The 21151-nt window shown below is 35.3% G+C and overlaps 8 protein-coding genes across 8 annotated transcripts; 5 read left to right on the plus strand and 3 right to left on the minus strand.

Annotated features, from left to right (window-relative positions):
- The first annotated feature begins 393 nt into the window (after nt 1-393).
- On the plus strand, nt 394-1322 carry EV154DRAFT_544744 (uncharacterized protein). Its single transcript, XM_051604621.1, has 2 exons — nt 394-817; nt 882-1322. Exons 1-2 carry the CDS (start codon nt 469-471, stop codon nt 1136-1138), a joined length of 606 nt encoding a protein of 201 aa, XP_051455311.1. The 5' UTR covers nt 394-468; the 3' UTR covers nt 1139-1322.
- EV154DRAFT_516280 (heme oxygenase-domain-containing protein) lies at nt 1157-2894 on the minus strand. Its single transcript, XM_051602358.1, has 6 exons — nt 2713-2894; nt 2622-2638; nt 2473-2559; nt 2190-2415; nt 2048-2119; nt 1157-1984 (listed from the first exon to the last, which is right to left on the minus strand). The coding sequence occupies exons 1-6, from the start codon at nt 2871-2873 to the stop codon at nt 1252-1254; spliced, it is 1296 nt and encodes a 431-aa protein (XP_051455312.1). The 5' UTR covers nt 2874-2894; the 3' UTR covers nt 1157-1251.
- On the minus strand, nt 2895-5580 carry EV154DRAFT_516285 (biotin-protein ligase). The gene is made up of 4 exons (XM_051602359.1): nt 3911-5580; nt 3779-3849; nt 3230-3719; nt 2895-3175 (listed from the first exon to the last, which is right to left on the minus strand). Exons 1-4 carry the CDS (start codon nt 5110-5112, stop codon nt 2998-3000), a joined length of 1941 nt encoding a protein of 646 aa, XP_051455313.1. The 5' UTR covers nt 5113-5580; the 3' UTR covers nt 2895-2997.
- A 19-nt stretch (nt 5581-5599) lies between these two features.
- EV154DRAFT_516287 (uncharacterized protein) lies at nt 5600-7090 on the plus strand. The gene is made up of 5 exons (XM_051602360.1): nt 5600-5761; nt 5821-6144; nt 6207-6520; nt 6587-6845; nt 6898-7090. Exons 1-5 carry the CDS (start codon nt 5665-5667, stop codon nt 7008-7010), a joined length of 1107 nt encoding a protein of 368 aa, XP_051455314.1. The 5' UTR covers nt 5600-5664; the 3' UTR covers nt 7011-7090.
- Nucleotides 7091-8754: 1664 nt separating this feature from the next.
- EV154DRAFT_294507 (uncharacterized protein) lies at nt 8755-11624 on the minus strand. The gene is made up of 7 exons (XM_051594820.1): nt 11448-11624; nt 11195-11382; nt 10941-11046; nt 10765-10864; nt 9863-10703; nt 9190-9802; nt 8755-9137 (listed from the first exon to the last, which is right to left on the minus strand). The coding sequence occupies exons 2-7, from the start codon at nt 11216-11218 to the stop codon at nt 8806-8808; spliced, it is 2016 nt and encodes a 671-aa protein (XP_051455315.1). The 5' UTR covers nt 11219-11382; nt 11448-11624; the 3' UTR covers nt 8755-8805.
- Nucleotides 11625-14261: 2637 nt separating this feature from the next.
- On the plus strand, nt 14262-14498 carry EV154DRAFT_516292 (uncharacterized protein; the record flags this gene model as incomplete). The annotated part of the gene is made up of 1 exon (XM_051602361.1): nt 14262-14498. A coding segment is annotated over exon 1 (178 nt), but the record flags the coding sequence as incomplete, so codon positions are not given.
- Nucleotides 14499-14614: 116 nt separating this feature from the next.
- Nucleotides 14615-15501, plus strand: EV154DRAFT_565933 (uncharacterized protein; the record flags this gene model as incomplete). Its single annotated transcript, XM_051605927.1, has 5 exons — nt 14615-14715; nt 14773-15118; nt 15173-15244; nt 15297-15352; nt 15405-15501. The coding sequence occupies 5 exons, from the start codon at nt 14615-14617 to the stop codon at nt 15499-15501; spliced, it is 672 nt and encodes a 223-aa protein (XP_051455317.1).
- Nucleotides 15502-18111: 2610 nt separating this feature from the next.
- EV154DRAFT_539112 (fork head domain-containing protein) lies at nt 18112-18789 on the plus strand (the record flags this gene model as incomplete). Its single annotated transcript, XM_051604327.1, has 2 exons — nt 18112-18453; nt 18511-18789. The coding sequence occupies 2 exons, from the start codon at nt 18112-18114 to the stop codon at nt 18787-18789; spliced, it is 621 nt and encodes a 206-aa protein (XP_051455318.1).
- Nucleotides 18790-21151: the final 2362 nt, after the last annotated feature.

Here is a 21151-nt window from a genome sequence, read left to right on the forward strand (position 1 = left end):
GTAAGGGGTTTAGAATACCAGGATGAAGGTATGTAAGGAGAAGAAATGAGCCTTAAACGGAGCCTATTCAAAGCGATGTAGCCGCTGATAATGAAATGGGCTTGTTTAATTTATTATTTCTATCCTGTGTCTAGAATAGACTTCAGCTTAAATATGTAGGTAGACATGGACTGCAATAATATTAGACTAGGTATGAACACTACCCCGTATATGTATTGATCAACGGATAAGTTTCCTTCTACTTCCATTCTTTATGGAAAACGACAACGATATAATTAAGAAGCTGGCATAGGATTTATGTCTCTAAATGATTTTTCTAGCCAGGCCTTTTTACTGTATGAAGAACATTACAAGGACACTGCATGTCAACATCCGAACCCTGTGCGACACAACTCTTGTTTTTTCATTTTTAAAAAGCAGCTCAATTTTGTTTGTTTAAATCTTTTCTTTTCTTTTAGCAACACTCTAATGACTAAAAAAGAAGCTGCCGGTGTCAAACCTTCACAGTTTACCAAGAAGGCCACACAACCACCTCTTATCAACAAGATCCCAACAAACAATAATAGTGATGGTATCTCAGATGCGGAAAAGTTTAGATTAATTGATCAATCAGGGCTGATGCAGAAGGTTAAACAACGCGAGTCTGAACTGCTGGTGAAAAAGCAAGCAACAACATCAGAGTATGTTTGGCAAGCAATCTTTTTAAGCATTCCTTTTGGCTTTTTAATGGCCACTTTTGATATAACTGTAAAGGTTCAATTTAGCGAACCTTGGAATTATGCTGGCATATTCGCTAAATGTGCAAAGTCTGCCCCAGGTAAAAAAAAAAAAGAGGGAGATTGGCAATGATTGTGAACACATCCTTAATAGATCCCTTTTAGCGCTTGCACCTTTAATATACTTGAGCAATCGTTACAAGTCTGGTCGAACTACACAAATTTTAATGGCCATCGGTTCAGCGGTTATAGGTTCCTTCTTGATGTATACTTTGCGCCACTCTCCTTCGTTAGGCCAAATGATGCGTGCTCCTGGATTGGCCACTGTTTGGATCTATTTTATTGTACAACTTGATCTGATCCCAGCAACAGTGACATTAGCATTAGTTGGACTATATTATTATTTTGGACTACGAGTTTGAGAGGTAGCGAGATAAGGATGAGGGAGGAGTATTACACATTTTATTAGTAGAAATAAAAGTGTAAAAATAAATAAATAAATAAATAAATAAGTGTTGATTATACTTCAAGAAAATTATTTCTTGAGATAATAACGTTGATAAATAGTAGCACCGACAGCGATAGCAGCAACGCCTACAGTGACAGCACCAATGCATCCTAATCCTGAACATCCGTTCTTTTTAGGCTTGGCTTCTTCAGTGGTTTCGACTTGGATTTCCTTTAATTCAACAAGGATTTCTTCTTCAATGGTGGGTTGGATTACAGAAGAAGCAAGTTGACCAGCATCAGAAAGTTCTTGAATTTCATCAAATAAAGCGATGTTCAATTCAAATGACTGAACAGCTTCAGAGACAATAAGATCTCTAGTATTTTGATCAACCTTTGCAGCATTGAGACGTTCACGATAAAAGTTCTTGAAATCCGTTTGATTACCCAGGTTGTTAAAGTGGTAAAAGTTCAAACCTTCAATAGTGTCCCAAGAGCTATCGTTTTCGTCAAGTTTAAGAATGCTTTTCTTGAGTCTCTTGGACAAGATCTGACCACCACTGAGATCACCCAAGTAACGGGAGTAACTATGGGCAATTAAGAGTGCGGGGCTCTTGGCACAAGCATCTTGCATAGCCTGAACGTATTTCTTAACGGCAGGAGTCATTGTTTTAACATCAATGAGTTCGGCAACGCGATCCTTACCATAAAAGAATTCAAGATCTTGTTCAATGGCTACTCTTCTGTTCAATTCGTGAGGGAAATGAATGATACTGACGACAGAATGATCCTTATACTGCTCAAGCAATTCTTCCATATACCTAAAAAAAAAAAAGTGATAAGTACAATTGAGCCATTTACTTCCATATAATCAATCAACTTACTTGTAAACAAAATAGAGAGAATTGATATAGCGGCCATATTCGTCGGCATTGATTTCTCCCTTGAGGAAACGTCTAGAAGAAAAGTAAAATAATTAGTAATGGCACCATTATTTTCAACTCCAGTTCTTCCTCTTATTCTTACCTCGTAAAGATACTAGTTTCAGCAGCTCTGTGAACAACCTTTGTTCCTTCACGCATAGCAGAAGCTAATTGAGGATCTTCAAGGTATTCGGGTTCCTGTTCAATGGGCTTCTCTTCAACCTTTTTCTCATCTTGCTTGAAATTAAAAAGTTGTGCAAGTTGAGTTTTGTCGAGGAAACGATTTAAAGTCTTTACAAGAACGACACCCTCTTCACAAGAAGGAAGTTCTACAAGGATCAGGTTAATCTTTCACACTCTAACAACATTTCAGTAAATGAAAATACCTGTCATGTTCAGCGTAGGATGATCTTTAGGGATTTGAGCCATCAAATCAACAATCTCTTGTTCAGACTTGGTAGAGAATGGGCATCCTATTTGGTAACAAAAAAATTAAGTAACAGAGTCAAACAAAGTCTTCTTTTTGTTTACATACCATCTTTGAAAGCAGGACTAACGTTAAATAGAAATGATCGTAAATATGCATGTCAAATATATCATACGAATATGTAAAAAAATGGTTTTACCAGCGAGAAAGCTCACCGTGGCTAACAGCAAGAGAATCGACCTCTTCTAAAACAGCGTAAGGGCAACCCTTTGAGAAGGCAGGGCAAAGATGTTTAAGCTCTTCCATGTTGGCCAAACCATCAAGACCGGGGTGGGGAGGCATTACAGTATCTGGAGACATTGTTTGTTTTTATTTGTATAAAGAAAGGGAAAAAAAGAAAGGAAATCAAAAAAAAAGGGATTTTATTTTAAATGATCCCAGCTGACTCTTTACTCAGTGTGATTAAATAGCCGCTTGACAAGGGTTACGTTTTTTTGATAATCAAACCTTTAAGCATATCAAAGCTGTTTCCGTCAGGCTGAAGTGTAAATTTCTTTCGAGGATCATCAACACTTACAGCCTCCAACATACCATAATCTGAAGTGATACCTACAATCTTGGCACGTTCATTATCGTGCGTAGTTAATGTAACAAGCTTATTACTACAGAGGTATATGTAAGTATATAATATGGTTACTGCGAAACATTGATTTTACCTGTGAAGCCATCGAGAATAGTAGAGATCCAGGAACCATTTTCCCATACCCTTTTCACAAAAGTCTATATACAACTTTTCAAATGTGACTAGAACATGTGCCAATACATCTTCTTTATCCAGCTTTTTCAAGCTTGGGTTGTGATTTTTAATCACATCATTAATAGAAACAGTGGGATGAGTATTATTCAAATTAACACCACAGCCAATTACTAGCAAGAATTCATCCCGAATAAAGCTAGAGTTCACTATGAGTCCGCCAACCTTCTTGAGGCCTTGATTCGGTAAATCGACATAGATGTCATTTGGCCATTTTACTCGAAGCGGTACATCTTCGTACCCTTTTCGACCTCGGATACTTTCGACAATAGCCAACGCAGTCAGATATTGAATGAAAACAACAGGCGATTTGTCCAGCTTCAAACTATGTCGGATAATAAAACTAAACTGCAATGCGCCAGCTTGTGACACCCAAGAATTACGTCCTCTGCCTTACAATAAAAATATACGCATCAGCTTCTTATTGTTCTTTAACACGTTTTTAGATTACCTCTTCCGGCAATTTGGTTTGTAGCCAAGCATACTAGACCGCTGGGTAAATTCTGTGCAAACTCATAGTTCCTGTAATTTCCCCGTTAGCCATATTAATAGATAAAATAAAATGATGATGTCAAATACTTACTTGTCCAACACAGTTTGGGTACTTGTAATGACCTCAGAGCATAGCATGGCATTACCAAGTCTATACCAAGATCCGCCTCCCCACTCTAATTTTCGACAGTCTAATAAAGACTTGTAAAAAACGGATAAATCAAATACGGGTGTCAATGATTTATCGGGTACAACGGGTTCCAAGGATTGTGTAGATGACGTTGCAGGGTATAACACTTGTAATACCGGTGATTTATCCTCGGATCTTCGCTCGATCGAAAGCTTTTCCATAGCCAATTTTAAAGCATCGACATGATTGATTTCAGAGATACAAAAAGTATCATTTGAATCTTTCAAGATATTGTTTCCATCTACCTTTGTAAGTAATTTGGCGGTGATTGCGTTTAATGTATTTCCATTGATGGCCGACATATAAATGGGGGTTAAATCAGGCACGTTGCTAGCGGCTTGTAACACATTTAATCCTAATTCAGACAATGATTGACAAAGTAAATCTCGGCAAAAAGGTAAAGAGGCTGTCAGTTCGGCAGTAATCTTCTCTTTTTCCTCGTTCTCAGTCAAGTCAACCAAAGACACGTCATATTCGGGATGAACACCAAATAACAAGGCAGATCCCTTGCCTACTTGACATTTGATTCCAGCCGCGGGCTCATCTTCCTGGTCACCACATAATCCACTGTCTTGGTAAGTACAAATCACCTTGACATTCTCGGCTGACTTGGCATTTGCAAAATAACCACCGCCATTATAATAGGTTTTGATGGTCTTATTATTGGATACAATACCTACAGAACGAGCGCCCTTTTCACTATTATAGATGAAACCGGGAAACATGGTGCCACGACACACGCCTGGAAAAAAAGCTAATTCTCGAGATCCAATGATCTCACTTGTACCGTGTCCCTTTTCAAATTCAATCTCCTTTGAAGCATAATACCCACCCGCACAAAATCCAAGGTAGTGTCCACCTTCTGAAACATACCGACGAATCTTTTGATTACCACGTCCGTTCAAGTCTTCACAATAAGGTTGGTCTCGTCCACCGGGAATAACTAGCAACGAACAAGTTTCTTCCCAGGGTTCTGTTTTCAAAGTCGCGGCGTCCACCTTCATGACATCGTAAGCGTGACCGAGAATGGCTTTTAAAGTAAGATAGGCTTGTTTGACAGAATTAGGTGACGTACCATTGCCGTTGTAAATGAGTACGTTCATGGCTGCACTGTATTGACGATGAAGCGTACCGGAGATGGTATGGCGAAACACTTTTGAATATTAAAACAAAGCTGTCTAGAAAGATGAAAGGTGAGATAAGGCTCAGTGTGTAGGGTGACTGTTAGTGCATGTAGACCTGTTAAAAAAAATTAGGCGAGCATGGATGGGAAGGGAATGGCCTTGCAAAAAGGTCGATTTCCCAGAAAGACTGCTAATTAGTGTCACCATGCGTAAATAAAATGACAGTATGGGTATGATAATAAACCTAAAAAGTGATGATAACATCTTGAACAAGGTTTGAAAGTGATGCATGGCCCATGTACATGAATTTAGCCACTATGCTTTGTATATTTAACCCCAAACTGTTTATTTTAAACATCACTCCCAGTGTAACAAGGTGAAAAAAAAAACTCCATTTGTAATGGATTAAAGCAAACGCTGTTCAATTTTTTTTTTGTTCGGTTTTTTATTTCTCTCTTTCTTTTTCTTTTTTTTTTTTTTTTTTCTTTTCTCTCTCTCTCTTTTAACTTCTTTTGCAGTATATACCTTCTTATGTCTTTAAGTGATGACAAGTATTATTTACCATCTACCTTGGAACCAAAAAGAGATGAACATTCGACAGATGTTAAAGACAGAGAACCTTTAAAAAGTAAGTGATAATTATTGGCTGACATAGTGTAATTTTAGACTAAAATGATGATGATTTAGATTATTTATCTAGTAGGCAACTTCCTGCATTAGATACACTTCAAAATAATTATCATAATGATGATTATATTCGTATTAAACTTTCGGGAATGTCCGTAGGTGTTTCACCAAATTCGTCCCCTCGTGGCCATCCTCAATATCAACATGAACAACGTGGTAGTGAATATTTTCCACCGCAAGTAGAGGAAAGACGTGTCTTCGATCCCATAAGATCCTCTAATCAAACACCGTTAATAAGAAGAATCATGCATCAAGACCCATTATTAGCCCAAAGAAGACATTCTATTGCAAACATGGATTTAAACACAAGATCATCAACAAATGGTAAGAAAAAAAAATATATCAATCCTGTCACTTTATAATTAATTTTTCTTACCTTTTTTTAGAGTCACATATATACCACCATTCACAACAGACCCACCAACACCAACACCACCAACAACAACAACACCAACAACAGCAACTTGCAGGCCATTATTCTGCTCCGTCAAGCCCACCTCTATCTAACCATCAAAAATTAAATAAGCATACATTTTCACCTTACAGAATCAAATCACATAATAACAACATCGATGATGATTTACCTCCTCCACCATTACAACAAATGCGTCGTAACTCTTCTGCACTGGTCTATCGAAGTAATAACAATAATCTATCATCCCGTCGAATGTCTTCTTCATCATCTTCGTCATCGTCTTTGGTAAATATTTGCTATTGTTTAGTGTAACCAACGTCAAACTTTTTCTAAAAAAAATGATCTCTTTAGAATCGGATGAACCAAATTGGGACTTTCTCAAAGCATCATCATCAAGAAGAAGAGGAAGATGAAGACGACATAATTATTAATAAACAACAAAGAGAGGACATGGAAGGCTTATATTCTAGAAGTCCTGAACTTCGTATCAGCCACAAGTTGGCTGAACGAAAGAGAAGAAAAGAAATGAAGGATTTATTTGAAGAGTTGAAGGATGCTTTACCTGTTGATAAATCAATGAAGACTAGTAAATGGGAGATACTCAGTAAAGGTAAGCAAATATACGACAATATGATCGTATTTACTTATAATATCATAAACAGCTGTGGAATATATTGGCATGCTAAGACACAGAGATTATAATATGGAGCAAGAATTAGTCATGTTGAAGCATGAATTGGAGACTTTAAAGACTGAAACTCATACTTACCGTTAGTCATACCTCAATATTTTTTTTTCTTTTTTTTTTCACTATGAATAAATATCATAACCCACTTATTGGGTATGCACTATTAAGCAATGCGGATTCATATTGTATTCCGAGCCACCGCTAAATATGTCAAGTAAGGCTCACATGTTTCACTACCGATTCGATTTAAGGATGGCCGCTGCAGTTTTTTTTTTTCGATTAAGCATACATTGTGCGAGGAAAACACGTGTTTTATTTAACTCAAAGTCTGCAAGGGAGCCTCAGCTTGTGGTGGTACAATATAAGGCGATCAAAAACTAAAAGTTTCTTCAATATTTCCTATTTTCCTAAAGTTGCTACCCTTTTTCTTTTCTACATCAGTGAGATCGTTTGTTTACCACATTGCAGAAAAAGCACATCAACATATTGATGATTTGTCAAAATCAAGTGGGAAAAAATGTCTGTTGTACAATATCAATTGTCGCTGGACTAAATAATGCCTTTTTTTAAAAATAGGGTTTCGCTGTTTGCACGGGTGAAGTGTTAGGGGACAAGCATTGTATCACTTGCAGTTACTTTCACAGAGTAGCAGCTTTGTACATATTAAAAATGCAGGTGTGTACATATGCATGTTTCCAAAAGACAATGTACCATTTGGTAAATATGGCTACGTAGTTTACTGGAAGAGGTCCATTTCATGTTTTAAGTTTGAGCACTCTAAACCACCGTAATCTTTAAAAAGAAAGACGTATGACACATAAGAACCTAAAAGAACATAGCCAATGTTTTAGGGTATTCTTATAGTTTAATCCGTATTATCTTTTAAAATAAATCATTGAAAGAACAATCAATGAGGCATATTTAAAAGAGATACAGAAAGCAAAAATACTTGTGACATCTACGTATCAACTATAAGCAGATGCAAGCTACAAAAATTTCTATAAATGGTTTGACTAGTTCAGGGAATAAAGGGGGATAGATAAGGTAAGCAAAAAGTACCAGCAGATCAAGCCTGCCGCACTTCCGTTAAAATCTGACGAAGCTTAACAATTTTTTATTAAACCGAAGTCTCTTTTCTTCAAATGATGGAGGGGCAAAAGAACAAGTCTATCCAAGCAAGGGAGGAATATGAAGATACCATCGAAGAAAAAATTAACAATAGGATATGGCTCAATTCGCATCTTTTTGTTTTGGCGACTGTATATACTTACAATCCTTTTTTTAACATATGGCTTTAATTTTGCGAGTTAGCAAACAGAATTAAAAATAAACAAAAATTATCGCTGGTGGTGATACAAATAAACATGTAAAAGATGCACATACGCAAGAATATATGATGAATCATGATAATTATTTAGTTTTACGGGTGTCAAGTTTATCACGTTACTTAGTTTATCATATCGTTATATAATTTTGTAAAATCTGAAAAAACTGCCATGGCGGAAAATTTGCTTAATAGATGCATAATTCTTAAAATGCCTGTTTTTCAATCCAATCTACTGACAGATCACCTGCTTGTAATGTCATTTTTTGTTGATTGAGGCAGTGACCAGACAGTTTTCAAAATTTATGATGACTCTCGTATCTGCAACCCACAGTGTCACGAAGTGATCCTTCTTGGCTCATTTTTAATGCACAACTAAAACAGTTTTCTTATAAGAGTATCTTTTCGTCCTTTTATAAAAATAAAATTACCCTGCTAGATTCTACCACCACTTAATACAATATAAAGGCTTGGTCGTATAAAATCAGATTTTTTGGGCTTTTATGAAAAACTTATTTAAACGACGTAACCTATTATTGTTTTCTGTTCTCTCTGATATCAGACAGTAGATAGCCCGTTTTGTACCAAATCATATGAAATTAAAGGGTGTTTGGAACGGGCCTTATTTAGGCTACACTTGGGCACAATTTTAAGAGAAGACCTTTGATTTCTGGTGATCTTCTGTACTTCTGCATTAATTAGCTGATCTTGACATTCAATAATAACACTAACTCCAATATGCTTTATCTGGAGACTAATTGTGAAGTGAATTAATTTCCCATCTATCCCAACCATTGATGGCATAATAATTTTGGCTTCAACTATCTTAGTATGGTTCATTGTAAGGTATCTGTTATTAGCATTTTCCTCAGAGTCACAAGAAAAAATTGCTGATATTAAAATTAGCTAATTTCGAGAGTTTTTCACGGTTGTTGTATTTACCTATTACTGCATCATTGGGGTATACAACATATACATCTTTCTTATACACTCTTCGCTCGTCTTCTAATTGCTGGCCCCTTGTTACAAAATATTCTAATCGATCTTTTTCAAAATTCTCCTCTCCGTCAGGGCCTTTCACTTTTCTCTTATGTGAATTCGCCAGACCTTTTTTAAGAGGTGCCAGTACCAATAAGCCTAAGGAATGTCCGGCAGTTCTTTTTGTTATCAAACGTGGATTCAAGGCATAAGATACAGCACCGTTAGAAATAGCCGTGACACCTTCGAAAGGGATGCTGACAGCACACACGTATCTATATTGGTCTTTAATGCGCTGCTGCAGGTATCTGGATTGGGAAAAGCCACCAACCATCAAGATAGCATCAATTTTTCTATGTCGTTTTTTTGCCTGCCTAATTTGTTCATCAATCAGGGCAAGGATACGATCAACAACAGGGTCGAATATTTTCTCTTTCATATCCCTGTTCTTCATTTTAAGAGTCTTGTTCCCATTAACCATTCTGTAGCTATTATTATTGGGAAAGTTTATAGCAATCTTCCCAGGCAAATCAATATCAAAATAACTATCGCCTTGACAATTAGGCATGAAATCAGGCTGAATTATTTAGATGAGTTGAAAAGAGCTATATTTACATAAAAATGATATATCTGTTACCTTGTGCTTTGTTACAAAAGTCCGCATAACATCATCAAGAAGGACATTTTCTTTGTCTATATTTACTCCAACGCCTTTATAAAATTCACAGATATAGTTTTTAAACCTTACATCGAGATACTTTGAGCCGCACATATCACCAACACCATCATCAATTTGACAAAGCATTGGCTCATTTCTTTCATTGGTTTTTAAATTAAAAATAACTGAATCTACTGTTTCTCCGCCAGCATCACACATAATAAAGTTGGTATCATTTATGTCGCTTTCTCGAAAGTATGTGGAAAATCTCTTCTCACAGTACAATGCTGCTGCCTCAGGTTCACTGATTATAAGAAGCTGGTCTATTTCATCTTTTTTTATCATTGTAGCTTCAATGGCGGCCTGTACCATGGTATTTCGAGCTGATGCGTTCCACATTGCAGGTACTGTGATTACATATCTTATCTTGTATTTTTTTAAAAGCTTTGCCCTGGTGAAAACATTAAAGTTTTCATTCATTTCTTTGGTGACGATATACTCAACAACATGTTTTTTAAAGAGCTTCAGATAATCTGCAATGACTTGTACTACAAACACTTCATTTTTGTTCCCTTTCTTTGGGGTCTCAATATCAGCGAAACCCCCTTGCTCCTTCATTTCTTCCAGATCTTGATTTTTACCATAGAAGTTTTCCAAAGATTCTGGACATAAAAATAATTTAAAATTTTGCAGAAGATTGAGATCTTTGTGCTGATTGCTTTGAAGTCTTGCTTTTTCACCCCAATATTTCGGCTTCATCTTTTTATCGTACGTTAACAATGTTGGAGTCTTTCCAAACTTAAGTAGATTGTCTCCTGGCCTACAAATATCTACATATTAGAGTGTTGTTTAAGTTGGGGAACTCTAGCAATTAATATTACCAATTCTCTTTTATAGTCTTAATATTTTCTGTAGCCATAGGTTTGCCATGCTTATCCTTGAGTTGAACATACGAGCAGCCAGAATAACTTGTACCGAAATCTAAAAAATGACAGGAGAATTTAAAAAGTGAATCCAATTGCAATTGTGTTTTTTTTTTTTTTAAAAAGTTACGAACCAATTCCGATAATAAAGTCGTAAGCATCATTTCTGTTAAAACTTTTGGTGGATTCGTCTAAGACTGTTTTTGATATATGTACTTGTTCTCCGTTGTAGTAGGGAATCTGTGATGATACAAGAGTGGTTAAAATTGAAGAAATCGCGCCCGAGGAAATCGTATTTAGCGAAGGTTCAACTAAAAAAATATTATTTTTTCTTTTCCCCTCATATTTGTCCCTGAGGTTTTCAAAAAAATATGCATCACCCCCATACTTTCCAGAAAGAAATAGCTTGCATTGACCGTGAGTTTTATCAACATTTAATATGTATTCTGTTATGTTTTCAATAAATTCCTTGAAGACAATTCTATTGAGTTCTTCGTAAGTGAATTCGATGATATTCCCATTGGCATCATTTTGTGAGATAGCGACCTCTTCTGGATAGTCCATGTAAAATGCATACTATTAGAACGGTAACAGTCAGATTAAACAGGCACAAATAAAACGTAAATTGAATAAATATTTGCCTGGACTTGTTCGGAGAACGCATCGACGAATTGAGCAATCACCGAAACATTCAAATTCAGTTTTGCCATATTTTCCATCAAGTAATCTTCAAATTTAGTTTCCAGATTTATTGAGCCCAGCGTGAGGTTGTCAGAAATTGCTGTAACGGAACTTAGTGATTCAGTAGAAGCTGCTTGAATTTTTGCTATCCCAATTGAGACGTCGTCTACATCGCAAACAAGGTAATTTTGATCGTTTTGGATCCTGGTTACGTTTCTTTCAAGAGAGAGTTGACAGTGAGCAGTAGCGACTGCTCTGGTACTAAATAAAAGCCGGTGTTCAGCTTCAGATTCCTCGATAATTCCTGCCTTGATAAAGCAATCTTTCATAAATTCTTGGCGATCAGTTGGACAAACGAGGCAATAACAAACAGCTTTGATGTCTTCATCAATAAATTCTTCGCTAACAAATTCTTTGAAATGCATATCATGAATAAGCTTTTCATGAACCTGTAATCTCTTGAGGGCAAGTTCAACAAAATGTTTCAAATAATCAGTTATAACTTTTTTATTGGTCAGACCATCCATCAGTTGACCAAGTTTTTTATTCGAAGTATCGATGTCAGCAAGATACTGACCGATGTTAGCTACATAAACACCTTTATTATCGAAATCATCAAGTTCAAGACCACATAACGGGGTGTCGTTCTCATTCTCTGGGTACGTAATTGAAGAAAAAAATTTTTGAGATTTTCTCTTGTAATCATCCCTATGTAAAGCTCTTAGAGATTTTTATAAAGGTAACATTTTATTTAAGAACGTAAATTACCAGGTTGAAACGGTAATAACATTTAATGGGTCGTTTACATGAGCAATCGAGACCGCTGAAGTGGAAGTTCCTAAATCTGTTGCACAAAATGTTATAGGATTTGCCTGAATTGTTTCAACATCATCACTAACCTATACCGACAATGTATTTTATCTGATCCAAACTAGTCATGCTTTTAAAAGATAAAATAACAAAAGGTAAGAATGCGATATCCAAAAGCCTCTTTTATATTATTCTGGTGTCCAGTCATAAATTGCTTCTTGATGTCGCACATAACTGTGTGCTACCACGGATTAACCAATAAATAGCGCAAATATCAGATAAATCCAAATGATGAGGAAGTGCGAATGAACCTACTTATTCTTAAGGCTATTATCAGGGAATCTTTCCTTTTATTATCGATATGTTATTGTGATTTTTTTGTTTTTTTAAATTATATTCAAGTAGCACAGAAATATCTGTACGACTGAACATGAACTCTAATATAAATTTTAACAATGTCGGAATCAGCTTCGTTTATTTCGCGCCATTCATAAATTTTTCTGAGTTTTGACATGTTATCAAAACAAGGCCTCCTACAACTTCTCTTTTGTTGGGCTTTAGTCACATACAAAAGGTTTTAAATCCCAAAACTATTCAACTTGACTTATTATATTTAATCTTAAATGAAAATTAATGCTAACATACATTGTCTATTTAAAGCAAGATTACTTCATGATTACTTCTTTTCATCTTAACTTTTATTCAATCTTAGTGTATGCTGACCAAATGTATTATTTCGATACACATGTCTAAAATATTTGAGGAGTGCTGCAGGCTTAACACTCACACTCATTCGAATCAATTTAACTCTTTGATTTTGTGCTGAATGCACCGATCTAAAGACATAATTCTTGTTGAATTTTAATAACTCTGTTTAACAATGATTTGTTATTCGGGATAGTCGACGGACCGTCTAATAAAATTGATATTTTTTTAACTGCTTTTCATAAGTCTTATTCATGCTTTTACCTTAAATGTAACTTCTACAACCATATTGAGAAAGATGTATGGCTATACTAACGTTTATAAATACAGCATGTATGTGATTCGAATCACTTAATAAATAGTACATTTTAGACGTAATAAGATAAAAACGCCAACCGTGACAACTAATGAGATTATCAATATAAATAAAGCTGTTGTTGCAGGAGATACCCAGAATAAAAAATTGAAAGAAAGCTCCCTTTATAAATAAAAAGTCCCTTTAAACGGTTGGGGGACTGCAGCTTTCGATAAGCCATGTAAAGAAAGCAATCTGGTAGACACGCTTCATGGAAAAAAGATAGAAGACACAAGTGCCAATGAAAGCATAACGATCATGTATATTGATGAGTACTTAACCTTTAAAATAAGATGATCAAAGATTCTTACGTCTGACTGAATAATAACACTATAATTAAAATGAGTTCAAATATTTCTTACTTGCTAACCCTTATATCAGATAGTTCTATAGTTTTTTGACTTGTAAAAATAGTACAAATTATGGAACGAAATTATAAATGCTTCCCTAAATATTCAATCTATTTCAAACAATTAACAACGTAGGACCAAAATTATTTAAAAGATCTACAAGAAGCATTCAATCATCCATATCTGAGCACATATTGGTAGTTCGGTTAGATGAAAGAAACACATTTTTTAATAAAGGCTCAGAAAAAATGTGTTCCGCCTTTAAGCATGTCCAGCGGTTTGATATTATGCAAGGAAACAAAATTCTTTTAAAAAAGCAGGTTGGTTCTATTTGTTTGTAAAAAAAAAATGTGGTTTACTTTACTACATATATTACGACCGTTACTAAAATCTCACAGAGATTACGAAATTATCAGGAGGAATGTGTTCGCTACGGGTGATTGTGGCGCTGACAACTTATAAGCCCCACAATCTTTGTTTGAGAATTAGCATTGTCAGTGTAGTGTGAGAAGAAAGTTTTGTTGAGCTTAGTTTTTCGAGACAAGAATTTTTCTACAGAAACGGGAATTCAGGTTTGGGTCATTATATTTAATACGCGGGTCTGCAGCTTTCTATGTTCCTTTCATTTTATATTATTATGCCAAATATATTAATGGATGGTGTTAACATAATAATAATCGATCACTTGTTTAAGTGCATAAAACAGGGAGTGAAAGGTGACGTCCAAGCAGGTTTCCATTTTTTAAGCCCAGTCCTTATTAGCCTTTTTTTTTTTTTTTTTTTTTTTTTTTGCATGACCCAAAACATATGAATGACCGACAGAGAGGGTGCACATAAGAAAACGGGCTTTTTTTTCACATAGTTAAAGCAAATGAACCCTCCAACAAAAACTTCACATCCTTTCATAATGGAAACCAAACCGCAAAGTCCAACAAAAAAATTAAGTCGCCATTCAAGAACTGAACTTATAAAACTACGTGACAAGAATTTGCAAATGTTGAGCAACCCGTAAGTTGATAATTTTTTTTTTTTGGAACACTCACACACATACTTAAATAAAATTAGGTCTTTTGTCGAAACTTTGCCTGACAAGGGGGATAAATTAAGAGAGACAAATGAGATAATCAAAAGCTTATTAACAGATGGTCGCACAGCCACATCATTTGATGAAATTACAGTGTCTAATACGTTGGGTTTTCAAGACTGTCCGTTGACTAAAAAATTGGAAGAAATGTCTGTGTTAACACCACGTCAGGGAGCCAGAAAAAGATCCGTTGACCATGCAAATCAGCAGGCTTTTAACCCTTATGCATCTCCTGGTCTCTTGACCAAGCCAAGAAGAAGTCATGGTAGTTGTCCTTCAATTTTTTATCCTCATCAGCGTGAACCGCCCGCCGTGTGTGACATGAAGGTAATAGTGTAAATATATTATTCAATAAACAGATATTAATTATTTCTAAAAAAGCCAAAAGTAAGGATGATCACTTTGGATGAAAGTGTATCGCTTCAAACAGAACAAAGATCATCAGTGATAGAGGTAAGATTATAGTCGCGCTGTTGCAGTGACGGTAACTAAACTTAAAATATAGAGCCATAAAGAGCTTGATATTGCAAAACCCGGTAGGAGTCTCTTGAGGTCTTTAAAGTAAGTTTCATAATGACCATCAACAGGTGTATACTAACAGGTTCCCCTATAGTCTATCAATAGATTTAATTCAAGAAGTAGACATTGACCAGGTTGAACTACCAAATGATGATTCAGATGATGCATATGATCCCATGCTCATTGATTAAGAATTTTATTCCTTTGTATATCCCCCCAACTCATAAATAAATGTAAATATCCCTTTACAAGTAAGAATAGATGAAGATCAGGAGAATAGAAGATGTATGCAGCCATAATTCAGAGGTTATCTGGTTCCTTATTATCAAATCTAGTTCATATCCAAGGTTTCGGTTATGTTCAGATGCATAATGCTCGTAATTAGACTGAACGAAAAAAAAGCCCAAGACGGGGATTGTTAAATAAACAACCTTTAGTCTAGACAGTGCTACACAAGAGTTTTTTTTTTAACAAACAATGAAGCAAGTGCAATTTAGATTAACATCTACAAATATTTAAGTCTTTCCTATCCTACAGACATTACAAATGGGTCTCAGATTAAGTGATGTTGACTATCACAGTTTTGTTTGCTCAGCATTTTTTAATAAACTTAAAGAATACGCCGTTGTTCGAGAATCTTTTTGTCCGTAACACAGGTTTCAGTTAAACATTTTAATAAGGGAGGTAATCATAATTTTGGTTACAAGTCGATAATTATCAACACGTATGCAGCATCATGCTGAAATAAAAGGGAGAACTTTGTAACTGAAACTGGTTATACAACTACAGCAAAAAAAATTAAGCGTTAATATGCAAATGTACTTGTGACGAGTTATTATTAATGTTTTGTTACCATATTCAATCATGTATTATGCATATAGTGTGTCTTATTTAGCTATGGTTTTACCACATGAACGATGATTACAAATAGTAATTATTGACTTTTTCCGGGTAAAGTTTTTGTAGCAATTTTTAAAGGTTGTGTTCTAGTATTAAACTTTGTAACGGAGACATCCCATGCACATCAGCTTGTGCCTTGATGGTCAGTAACATACATATTTTAAGTCTTGATCGGTTTGCCTTAAATTAGCTATATTTATTTGACATTATATTGGGTCAAAGTCGTTTTGGAAAAACGCGGGGAAGGGTGGAGATACTTGATATAAACATAGTTGTATGTATCGAGCCTTTTTGACTGCCAAGCCTTTATCATTGTATACCGAGGACGTCTATTAGCCTTTTTTGTTTTGTTTTGATTTGACAGTTTAATAGTACATGTGCATTCGGTAATTTATTTATGATTCGACCTAAAGATGATGGAGTATATTTAGCATAGCATTATTATTTTCACAGCATGTTCCTGTCTTGTAGTAGTATCTAATAATGATATTTGCAGAAATGATATGTCTATGTTTTCACGGAACGATTATACTCGATCTTACATTGGAGAGAAACACAACAGATTTAAAAGATCAGCGAAACATTTATCATGCACATGACGTTAATACTGATTTCGGTTAATTTTTGTTGAGGAGAAAGAGAGTATAAGCTACCTAAGACCTTCTGCAAGATATATTCTAGAAAAGGTACGCGGTAACACCTGCTTGTAGTGGCTGTATTATCCCTTTTAAAGAAGCAACGATTACATACCTGATGTGTGTATCTATTAATATTCAACAAAGTAACCCCCCCCCAATGCAAGTAGCATAAAATTGAGGCTAAGCAATCCACGGATAATTCTTGATAGTAACAAGTAATTGTCAGGTCATATTGGTTTCAGCCAGCTCAACAGTGCGTGTTTTTGAAGAGGGTATTGTTTATTTTAAATCGATTTGAGACATTTTAATTTGCCTGATAAACATGATCAGAATATGGATCATCGTGGTTACTGTTTATTAATAAGTTTCTAACGAATGTCAGATATGCGAGTACGGGAAGAACAACTAGCCCAACTTTGGAAGTTTATTTATGCGGAGATACTAATGAAAGAAAAAAGGAATTTTTCTTTTCCTCTTCTGTAACATTCCTCCTAATCTATTTAGTAAGTGTAACGTATTGACGCCATAAACTAAATGATGTATGTTCTCCATACCTTTAACCATAGAGGATGAAAAAAAGTTACATGTTGGAATAAAGGGGCAAATAAAGAATAAAAACCCAGTCTTGAGATCATTGGTAACAGACTGAAACTTATATTAAAAATAACAGATATGCACAGCAGTTCGTTTGAAGATTAAAGAAAGTTATTCTCTTGTATAAAGGAATGACGTAGCCCCTTTTATTTTATTTTTTTACGTATAATACTAATTCTTTACCGTTCAAAAAGTTTATTTATATGATATACAATAGAGTGCTATGCACGGGAAGCAGTGTGATATGCATGTATATAATGACGGGATTTTATTTTTATTTTTATGGGAAACAAACATACCGAAGGAGATTCCATTTTCTTACTATAAAAAGACTATTGTGGAAATTTTGACGGGAACCAAGTAGATGGAACTCTATCATATTTAGACATGGGGGAGACACCAAAACAGATATTGGGTTTGAGTTATTCAAGTTTTAACTATTTTAATAAAAGATAGCCATTTTTAAATATAAATACAGGCGATAAAAAGTTTTCCCTTTCATTGTTTTTTTTTTTTTTTTATAATTATTGCCCTTTCATTGTTTTTTTATAATAATACCTTTCACTGTTTATGCGGAGGTCAAATAATTTTTTTCTTTTTTCTTCTTTTCCCTCTTTACCTTCTCCACATATGACTTATAAAAATAATGTGCTTCCAGACAACACTTCTATGGAAACCGAGACAGACACAAGTTATAACACAACTGCATATTTGCCACCGATTCCAGTCTTAATGCGTCATCCTTATATGGTTACATCTGTTAAGCAATATCGTTCTGAATCTCAAAGTGAACAACTACAGACACACATAGTATCAGAGTCCTTTATTCCAATGGCCCCAAACCTTATAAAACCACCAAGAAAAAGACGCCGACCCCCTTTTTCGTACTCGTCATTAATAGCACAAGCTATCTTAGAGAGCCAGAATGAACGTTTGACACTACGAGATATATATACATGGATCACAACGAGATATCCAGCCCTCTACAATGCTGAGGATACCGGTTGGCAGGTAACCCGTCGTTTAATTCAATTTCCTTTCGAGCCTATCACTAACTGCACACATTAGAACACAATTCGACATAATTTATCATTAAATCGTTGCTTCAAAAAAATATCGAAAGCAGAGATGGATGGTGTCAAAGGAAAAGGTGGCTATTGGACTATCGATCCAGCACACATGGAAAAATTTAAAAATGGCGCTTTCGCAAGAGGATCCTCGAGCATATTACGCCGCAGACCTACATCAACAAACACCCCTTCACCGCCTAGTCTACCCGATACCCCTGTGTCTAATGACCACGGTAATCCTTGTCCTGTCATGCAAATTCACAATTTACTCAATTAATGTCGAACCAAAAACAGTGTACATCAATCTTTACATCAAACAGCCTTATAATTATACCCTAATCTTCCAATGTAATTCCAATGGAGAAAACATTCTTGTCAATAAAAATAAATAGTCTCTTACCAGGTGATACCAAGACTTGCCTGGTCTATACTGAAACGACTTTAATTTGTCTTTTTTGAGCAAGTGTGCAGTACTCCCATCAACAAAGTCACCGTAAACCTTAATTTTTTCTCTAGTCCGCATAAGAATACAAATGGAAGGTACAGCACTCATAGAACAAACCTTAACAGCTAAATTTGATGCACATCTTAACCCAGACAACCAACCTCGGCAATTCACTCTTCCGAACCACAAGAAACAGTACTAGTTTACTTCTGTCAGTCATGTACTGTTTTGCAGTAGTATCTCAATTAAGAGCTGAATTAGATTTGACTGGAGAACTGTCTAAAGTAAATGTATGACATAAACTCCAATACAGTGGCGAATAATTACGTAAAATGACTGCTGTCCCGGATCTATAAATACAAATGTACCATCATACACATTTTGATAAAACGATGTTACAAAAAAAAAAAGTTTGAAAAAACAGAGTTTCGTATGTTTTTAGAAAGGAGTGTCGCACTTTTTTAAAAAAAAACCGTGTCGCACAGTTTAAAAAAAGTGTAGTTTTATATATATGCAAAAAAAAAACATCGCATACAGTAGTCGCCAATGGGCGATTTTTTTTTTAAAAAAAAAGTTAGACATGAATATCCATACACACGGTATGTCACAAAACTGTTTAGCCAACAATGTCGAACACAAATATTGTTGGTTCTGACTTTGAACATAAATCGTTAAATGGTTGACAACCGGGCGTTTTCTATTTTTATGATTTGGAAAATCTTTTTGTCCTCTTCATTCCGATAAGTGGAGAAGCAACAGTGCGCTGAAGGCAGTTGGTAGTAGTGTCTACGTGGGAAAAATATTATGAAATATCAGGTGAGACAGACAAATTGAGTGAAAAGTCGAGACTAGCAGTAGTGTGGATTTGCAGTAAGGCAGTGTGGTGATTGTGCCTCAGAAAGTTAGCTGTTTTTCAGGCTCGCTATGTCAAGTGTTGATGAGTTGTATGACACGGCTGACTGGCATACGACAAAGAGTTGTATCGACATTTCATCAACAACAAATGCTTAGAATTTCGACAAGGTTATTTCATGATAATCAAGTTTTTATTCCTGAGCTGCATAAAAAAGAGTTTGTCATGCTCTTGTGGCGGTGAGTTCGTTATGTTTTGAGCGGCTTATAAGAACAAGTAAGCATATGTTTTTCTATCGTTGTATCACGTTTATTGACGCTCTTCAAACTTAGTCTATTCGTACCAGTTCAAAACTGGTTCGTTTGTAAGATTCTGTTCCTTTTCCGTTTCCAGTCCTTCACTGATGATTATGTTTATGGTGATCTGGCAAAAGCCCATGGCGTCTCTCTACTTTCAAAGTCTATTCCTCGCATTCAGCTCTTAAATGGTAGAGATAAAAAGTTTGTTGTATTTGATGCAAGGGATATTATATTGGCTGTTGGATTGCTGGATTCCTCGGACAATTCGGCCTTTAAGTATGTCATAAAAACTGGCGATGCCTTTTCTAAAGACATGCTTAGTACTGCTGGAAAGATCTGGAATCTGGAATAAAGGGCCATTTAACTTTAGATTAAAATTATCGCTCTCTTGTATCACACAAAGTTCTAGTATTTACTTCAAACTTTGATTCTGCCAACAATAATAAACTTAACTACAATTTTTTCATCTCAAGACTACTTCAAATATGACTTGTTATCTTTATATAACAGTTTTTTTATATTTTCTATGTCATTTGAGTTTTTTTGATTTTGCGGTCAATGTCTAAATTTTATCTGTACCTGTGGTCGAGGTAATTTACAAAAATTAGACCTGAGCTAGCGGTTGCAATTAGCGATCAATGTCCTTCAAAACCCCAAAATTTACAATAAAGTTTAACATGTTTACGCCCTTGATAGTATGCAATCATTACCAAATAAAAATCCAGACTAACAATATTCAGTTCTCGGGTTCCGCTTTCATTAGCTTTTTATGCTAAATTTTTTTTGGGTAAATTGATACTGGACTTGTTGTTATATTATTCGCGGTAATTCGATTGATTAATCAGTTTACGACAGAATCTCTCCGGAATGCAACGGCACAAAATACCTTTTAAGAATTAATTCTGCTAGACGTGGAAATTGTTTTAGTGAACTAGAATGAATTTCCGTACAAAGAACATCTAATTTCGAATTCTTCATAATAAAATCACTACGACTCTTACCGTGCACAAATATCTCCCAAAACTGGTAGATTCTCTTCTGT

This window comes from Mucor mucedo (genome assembly GCF_025094135.1).
Source record: "Mucor mucedo strain NRRL 3635 chromosome Unknown EV154scaffold_78, whole genome shotgun sequence".
Classification (NCBI taxonomy): domain Eukaryota; kingdom Fungi; phylum Mucoromycota; class Mucoromycetes; order Mucorales; family Mucoraceae; genus Mucor; species Mucor mucedo.

Coding starts and splice junctions, on each gene's coding strand:
- EV154DRAFT_294507 (XM_051594820.1), bottom strand. CDS start 11,218: ATGCAAGCTATTTCTTTCTGGAAA. Junction 10,865..10,940: donor CGACTTTATTATCGGAATTG/GTTCGTAACTTT, acceptor GTCATTTTTTAG/ATTTCGGTACAAGTTATTCT. Junction 9,803..9,862: donor CTTTTGTAACAAAGCACAAG/GTAACAGATATA, acceptor TAAATAATTCAG/CCTGATTTCATGCCTAATTG.
- EV154DRAFT_544744 (XM_051604621.1), top strand. CDS start 469: ATGACTAAAAAAGAAGCTGCCGGTGTCAAACCTTCACAGTTTACCAAG. Junction 818..881: donor ATGTGCAAAGTCTGCCCCAG/GTAAAAAAAAAA, acceptor GATCCCTTTTAG/CGCTTGCACCTTTAATATAC.
- EV154DRAFT_516285 (XM_051602359.1), bottom strand. CDS start 5,112: ATGAACGTACTCATTTACAACGGCAATGGTACGTCACCTAATTCTGTC. Junction 3,720..3,778: donor AAACCAAATTGCCGGAAGAG/GTAATCTAAAAA, acceptor TTTTATTGTAAG/GCAGAGGACGTAATTCTTGG. Junction 3,176..3,229: donor TATTCTCGATGGCTTCACAG/GTAAAATCAATG, acceptor ATACCTCTGTAG/TAATAAGCTTGTTACATTAA.
- EV154DRAFT_516280 (XM_051602358.1), bottom strand. CDS start 2,873: ATGTCTCCAGATACTGTAATGCCTCCCCACCCCGGTCTTGATGGTTTG. Junction 2,416..2,472: donor TCCTACGCTGAACATGACAG/GTATTTTCATTT, acceptor TGATCCTTGTAG/AACTTCCTTCTTGTGAAGAG. Junction 1,985..2,047: donor TCTCTCTATTTTGTTTACAA/GTAAGTTGATTG, acceptor TTTTTTTTTTAG/GTATATGGAAGAATTGCTTG.
- EV154DRAFT_516287 (XM_051602360.1), top strand. CDS start 5,665: ATGTCTTTAAGTGATGACAAGTATTATTTACCATCTACCTTGGAACCA. Junction 5,762..5,820: donor AGACAGAGAACCTTTAAAAA/GTAAGTGATAAT, acceptor ATGATGATTTAG/ATTATTTATCTAGTAGGCAA. Junction 6,145..6,206: donor CACAAGATCATCAACAAATG/GTAAGAAAAAAA, acceptor ACCTTTTTTTAG/AGTCACATATATACCACCAT.